The sequence below is a fragment of the Bolinopsis microptera genome, chromosome 4 (assembly GCF_026151205.1).
Source record: "Bolinopsis microptera isolate Bmic1 chromosome 4, MBARI_Bmic_1.0, whole genome shotgun sequence".
Lineage (NCBI taxonomy): Eukaryota > Metazoa > Ctenophora > Tentaculata > Lobata > Bolinopsidae > Bolinopsis > Bolinopsis microptera.
Window position 1 is genome coordinate 10,744,029 of NC_087075.1, and position 7,501 is coordinate 10,751,529.

Genomic DNA, 7,501 nt, shown 5'->3' on the forward strand with positions numbered 1-7,501 from the left:
TATCATTTCTTTCTGGCTCCACCTTTAACAAGTAGTTTCTCACTAGATTATGAAATATCAGATGATATTTGTTTTCTGGCTGATCGGCCGGACATTCTAGATGGCCGAAAATGACACTTATGCTTCAAGTGTTATAAAGGAAAGGAATGTATCCTCTACTATTAACTGACAGACAGGAGTGCTGGTATAATCAGCTGGGTTGGTATTGAAGGAGCGCTGCAATTATCTGGTCAGGCAGTAACTCTGAATGTTAGCGTCATTTAAAAATGTGACATTGGTTAGGCGAGCGCTTAATAAGGCTAAACCTCTGAGCTTAAATTATTACTTTCATGGTAGGTTTTAATTTGCAGACGTTTTACAGTTTATCTAGTAAAGTTTCAGTGACCGTATATTTTCAACTCAACGTGGAACAACATTTTGATGTCTGTTGATGTAATAATAGTTAAATGGAGTTTAAATGAGGCTGACCTGTTGACAATCTCAACATTCTTTGTAAATTGGTAAAGTCAATTCACAAGTTTATCATATTATTACAATAATATATTGTACCTAATCTAGGAATGTCACTGCAAGACGACACAGAACTAAAGGTTGATCCTCATCATTCCACCTCTATCTTATCTCGTCTGGATGAGATGAGACACAGTGAAGAACATTGTGACTGCGTCCTTATAGTCGGTTGGTGGTTAATTAATTAACTAATAATTAGTTAACTAATAATTAATTAATTAATGGTATTCCTGATCGTGCTTATTTCCAAGCACTGTTTCTAATGTTGAATTCTGTGTTATCAATTCTGTTTAAAAGTCTAATTTAACTTGTAATTATACTATTCTATCAATTTGCCTGTTTGTAAACTGAAACACTCCCACTAGAGGATGAGAGATTCCCAGCTCACAGAGCGCTACTGTGCGCGGTGAGCGGGCTACTTCAGAGCTACTTTTGGTACTGAGTTTAAAGAGACGACTACAGGTTCGTGTATCTAATTTTGCAAACAAACACTTGATTTGCTATTTGTTAGTGTCGTGTGGGGGTTAAAAAACGTTACATTTGGGGTGCCATTATATCGTTGAATTGTAGGCATTTTTATGGGAAAACAGCGGTTTATCACTAGTTACTAATTAGTAAGTGATGAGATTCATAATTACACAAATTAGGACGACTAAACTCTAAAGCATTGATGAGATGTCATGTTGTTACTTTAAACTATCATATCATTGATTTTGGATTAGAATTACTGACATTTCTGTCTAAGATAGTATTAAGAATATAAAATCCGGATCGGAATATTGTTTATGAGTCGCATGGGCCCGTCGCATGGCTGCAATGTATTATACGATGTTGTAACATTGAAACGTTGAGTAATTCCTTTCCTGATAAGAGCATTTTTCCTTGTCGCATCAAACGGGATCAATACAAATTTACACAAGAATACAGTATTAAGAATGGTTTAAAGTGATTGTTTTTATCATAATGACCAACGATAGTTATTAATTATGATCAAAACAAACCGAGGAATATCAGGCTGATAATAAATACTGAATATCTGATCTTTCCTTTCAAAAAGCGGATACTCCATATACTTCTCAAATGCCGGGTAATGATTTCTCTGTTGACAGATGCCCAGTAAGAAGGAAACTTCCAATTTTGGAAAGCTTCAAACACTTAGTTACTGCTAGATTTAATGTGGTTTTATAAAAATCATTCTGAAGTTCTAGTCATGCAACTAGGTCCTTAACATTACCTTACGAACAACAAACATAAACGGTATGTTAACATTATGACAAAAATGTAAGTATAATTTGTTGGTTATAATGTGTATAAATGTGCCTGTATTGTGTATAAATGTGCCTGTTGTATTGTGTATAAATGTGCCTGTATCGTGTATAAATGTGCCTGTATCGTGTATAAATGTGCCTATGTTTCAGGAGAAGTGTATCTAAGACAGCTGGGATGTGATGCAGTGAGGTTACTACTGGAATACACATACGGGTCAGTGGAAGTTAGGACATTATTATTAGACTTTACAGTTCCCCATCTTAATTGTGGGGAACGCCATAATAATAAGAGGTAGTGAGAAACGTCAAGTTTAAAAAACATTACACTCCACGCGGATCCATACCTAATGCTCTGAATCCTTTAAATAAATTCTTATGCATGTTGCATAATTCATATTGACTTATTGAATAATATTAACTTAAAATTACAGGAATTGCATTTCAATAACTACACAGAACGTTCAGTCCCTCCTATCAGCCAGCTGCTTTCTGGACTTCTCTGAAGTTTTTACAAAGTGTGCTGATTTTTTGAAATGGCAGATAGACCCAACCAATTGTATAGGTGGGTACCACGTTTCACTCAGGTGTACTTTACTTATTTTATTGTACTTTACTGTGTTTTACTGTATGTACTTAACTGTACTTTACTGTACTTTACTGTACTTTACTGTATTTTACTGTACTTTACTGTACTTTACTGTACTTTACTGTACATTACTGTACTTTACTGTACTTTACTGTACTTTACTGTACTTTACTGTACTTTACTGTACTTTACTGTACTTTACACTCCTGTACTTTATTGTAGACTGTAGATATAAGAAATATTATTATAGTAGTTGGGTTGGGTACAGTAGAGCTCATACTTGTCCACTGTCCAGCCCCCAAATTTCAACTAGTATGAGTTAGTATCCCATTATACGCAGTTTAAACTATTTTCACAACTACTATTAACTTATTAAATATATTTCTCGAGTATTGTGTAATGGGATGCTGTAACCAGGTGCAGCCAGTCCACACCCTGACTCCATAATATGAAGAACTCATTTTAATTCTAAATGAAAAGCTCGAATAACCACACTACAATCCCAGCACTACGAGAGTTTGCCAACAAACACGACTGTACAGAACTACAAATACTAGCAGAGAAGTACACGCGGCGACACTTCCTGCTCGTTTCTAAAGGGGACCAGTTTGTTAACATGAGTTTAGAGCAACTGAAGAACCTTATAGGAGACGATGGTCTCCAGGTTGGTCTTTATCGAGTTAATATCTCCGCTAATTACTGTTAATATCTCCGCTAATTGCTGTTAAGTAGCTAGCTGAGCCCCCGTGTAATGATAATTTGTAACTTTGTTTCCTGGTATGTACAAAGAGTCGTTAGTCTCACATCACTTCAACCTGGTATTGGGCCGAATGGATGGCACTTTGATAGCAGGAACCATAGTAACCATATCTAAGTAACCATGGTAACAAAATATGAGTAACCATGGTAACCATCTCCAAGTAATCATAGTACCAAAACAGCAATAACAAAGGTTACCATGGCAATAAGGCAGTAGTAACCAATAACTATGGTAACCATGGTAATAAGGCAGTAGTAACCAAGATAACCAGGGTAACCATGGTAACCGTGTTCAGGTAACAGAGGAGGAGCAAGTGTTTGACGCCGTAATGACGTGGTTGAGACACGACACAAAACGAGCCCAGTTCACTTACGAGCTCTTATCACTTGTGCGCCTCCCTCTGCTTAGTAAAGAGTTCATCGTAGATATTGTGAGTTATTACAGCTCAGTTCCTGCCGTTTTATCTCGGATGTCATGTTCGTTATAACTAGCTAATAGTGATAATTAGTGATTTGATATTAGTCATTATTATATGTGTATTATTATCTAATAATTGGAGCCAAATAATAATTGTAATATTCTTTGCAGTAATGATATTCCCTCTTCCTCACTGTATACTTTGTTTCAGGTTGAAAGTGACCCGCTGATAAAATGTGATGTTCACTGTAAAGACCTCCTAATTGAAGCTATGAGATATCATCTTATACCTGAACGTCAACACACTGGTAAACACATACTTTTGCATGTAACCTTTTGTCGGACAGAATCTGCCCTGATATTAAGTTGGATACAATTAATGAATAATTTATAAATAATTACTAATACTTAACTTAATAATTAATACTTGAGTTAGTCAGTAAGTTAAGATCACAATAACAATACAGAAGAGTATACGCAGAACGATAGGACAAAGAGACGGTGTCCTGGGGCCACCGAAGTAATTATTGTAGTGGGCGGGAAATACAGAGTTGGAGCATTGGACAACGTTGAGAAGTGAGAATCTTATCTTTTACTTCTTATCTCCTATCTTTTATCTCTTATCTTTTTATTTTATTAACAACTTTTGAGATGATATCACTAGAAATACTATAATATGTATAATGGAATTTATAAATAACTTAGTTAGAAAAGGATTATGTTCGTTACTAGAAACGTTGTTAGAAAAACAGGTTAATAATTTCACTAATTAACTAATTAACTAATTTCCATAATTACCCCAGATATGACCACACAACAGATCTGTGGACGGTGTGTTCTCCGATAAAAACGCCGAGGTACGGTGTCGGCGTAACCTCGGTTGATGGGTATATCTACGCTTTAGGAGGTAATCTTACTTTGTATTTACTAATTACTGTTATTAACGACACATTTATACAGTTCGTGTGTTGTGGTATAAAGTTCAAATATGCAAATATGTAATGTAAATTACTTCATATTTGACATACCTCAAATTATTGACAGTTAATGATAATTCAAACAGCTGTAAGTGATGGAATTTGGAATGTAGAGATGTTTTACACGGTAGTTACATGTGAATGTGGAATTTTCAGGTTTAAATGACAACAATTTGTTAATTATAATTGAATTTCAGGTTTGAATGACAACAATTCGTTAAGTATTGTGGAATGTTACGATCCTCAAACTGACGAGTGGACCTTGCTTCCCTCAATGGCTTACAATCGTGACGGTCATGCTGTGACGGTGTTAGATGGACTTATATACGCTATAGGTTAGTTACTGCTAGTTTCTATAGTTAGTTACAATACGTTAGTTATTAGATTTAGTTACTAAATTAAGTTACCTATACTGTGATATAATAGTTAAAGCAAGTGGGTTTAAAATGTTGCTGTGTTAACAAATTTACTAGCCATGTCACTACTGCTTACAGCTTAGAAGATGTGAGCATACCAAGACAGGTAATACTAAAACTTTAAAGCTTCTTATTCATGTATTATTATACATGTTACATAGGTGGCCACGACGGTAAACAGACGTTGGAAAGTGTGGAATGTTTTAACCCAGCAAGTCGAGAATGGAAACCAGTCACTCCCATGGCAAATCCAAGACGGGGCCTAGGGGCTGGAACTCTTGACGGTCAAATATACGCTATTGGTTAGTACTCGGGATCATCTCCATTCTCGTACACATTCGCGTTAACTTACATTTAAGAAAACTTTACCAAATTTTAGTATCTGAAAGGGTCTACTGGACGGACGTTTTGGAACGCGCCAAATGAAATGTGGTGAAAATGATAGCGCAATAAGCGCGCGCATTAAATGCGCGCTTCTGATCTTCAACTTTTCCCATGTGCCTCCAAAAATAGAAGCTGATCGAACCGATCGATGGCAAGGCATCTAGAACCGACCATTTTTTCTGCCTTCATTTGACCAGCCAGATTTGACAGACGCGTCCCTAATGAGACTCCTAAGTTCTCAAACTGAACTCAAATATCTAAGAAATATACCGGTTCGATATTATTTAATATAAGTTTCAGATCGAAACCGGTTGGACCACCGGCGACGAACCAATTAAAAAGGCACTGTGTTACGCAAATGAACGATTTTATATGTCACATGCGTGGTTAAATATTCGTGTGGCGCTCCTTCTTGCCTGCTGATTATAGGTTTCTGGATTGGTCCTCCAATTCCAGCTATCAAATTGACGTTATGATGTTGGATGTTCTAAATCTAATTCTAAAATGCAGGTGGTTGGAGTGGCTGCGCTTGCCTAAACGTTGTTGAGAGGTTCGACTTGTCAAATCAGAAATGGCGTCCTGTCGCTAGTATGGGTAATAAATCTAAAAACTTCATATTCCCTCGTTCATATTTCATAGCTTCCCTCGTTCATATTTCATAGCTTATTACATTTTAAACTGATATATTATGATCATGTAGAAATCCTGTGATTTGATGGACTTGCGTGTAATATATCAGCGTATTTCAGTCGTCTCATAATGTAAGGTGCAATATTAAGATCTGGATACTGCCGGTGGGGAGGCGATGTTCTGCAGACCAACCCACCAGTATCCAAATATATAATGTAAGACACACTTTATGTAAGGTATACTTTATGTAAAGTATATTTTATGTAAGGTATACTTTATGTAAGGTATACTTTATGTAAAGTATATTTTATGTAACGTGTAAACCTACTAACAGGGATGCTGAGGTCGGATGTTGCAGTGACCACTTTAGGAAATAAGATTTACGCGGTGGGCGGGTTTAACGGAGCGACAGGTCTCAAATCAGCGGAGTGTTACGATCCGGAGCTCAATATTTGGCAGAAGGTAACTTTCTGTAGATCACCTAAGAAAGTGTTAATTTGTTCTGTTGTTGAACTTGGATATTAAAATATTTGCAACTGTAGAATGTTTGTAATGTATTGTCTCTCTCAGATCTGTGCTATGAACAAGGCCAGAAGTGGGGCTGCGCTGACTTCTCTGAATGGTTGTCTTTATGTAGTAGGTGGACACGATGGCTCGACTCGGTCAGTGCCTGAAAAATTGTAAATCATGGTCAGATGTAATTTCTAATGAGCACGTTACTTTTTTTTGCAATAAAAATTAAAAATACATATTAAAAGTAACGACGGTGTTTGCACACGCCTATTTCATCTAACAACATAGTATTCATAACACTGTGCTTACTTTATCGTTTCATTTGAGTTTTGACAACTGTTCACATTATTCAGTACATTGTGCTTACTTTAACAATACAAACTAACAGGCTGGAGACAGTTGAGAGATTTGACCCTCGCACTGGGATCTGGGATTTCGTACACTCGATGGAGATCGGGCGATATCTCCCTGGAGTAGCTGTTACAAACAGGATACTGTGAACCAATCGAAACACGGTATCCAAACCACGTGTCTATCCCCCAACTCGCTGTTCCTGTAGTGGTTAAATTCCTTGACTTGTGAACATCCTCTAGAATGAACAACTCTGATACTTAATTTATTGAGCATGCAGGTTGTACAATGTACACGAAATGTTCATAACGTTGATAAAGCATTATTAAGTCGTTATTAATATTATTTAAATTAAAGATTCTGATACTATGGCTGGAGGGGTGATCCTAGTTAGGGGTCGTTCACAAATAACGTACTTACGTAATCACTGAGGGGGAGGAAGGGGGTTTCTAAATGATTACGCTAGTGTAATTTTAACACAATAGCTATATTGTATAATGTATATCTGTTAAACTGATAACGGAGGGGGGAGGGGGGGTTAAAAATGGGCCTAAAAGTGATTACGTAATATGTGAACGACCCCTTAGTTCTGACACTATGATAAACATTTTAGCGGTTGTAACAGTGTTACTGCAGTAGTGCAGTAAATAATAAAAATAAATCACCTCTCCACCCTTAGTGGTGTATGG

General features: G+C 36.6%; 1 protein-coding gene across 1 annotated transcript; it reads left to right on the plus strand.

Annotated features, from left to right (window-relative positions):
- Positions 1–560: 560 nt before the first annotated feature.
- LOC134813792 (kelch-like protein 5) lies at positions 561–7,251 on the plus strand. Its single transcript, XM_063821672.1, has 15 exons — positions 561–678; positions 922–972; positions 1,929–1,992; positions 2,210–2,340; positions 2,871–3,028; positions 3,420–3,554; positions 3,753–3,849; positions 4,009–4,117; positions 4,345–4,448; positions 4,716–4,853; positions 5,096–5,236; positions 5,829–5,912; positions 6,283–6,410; positions 6,519–6,628; positions 6,850–7,251. The coding sequence occupies exons 1-15, from the start codon at positions 561–563 to the stop codon at positions 6,959–6,961; spliced, it is 1,680 nt and encodes a 559-aa protein (XP_063677742.1). The 3' UTR covers positions 6,962–7,251.
- Positions 7,252–7,501: the final 250 nt, after the last annotated feature.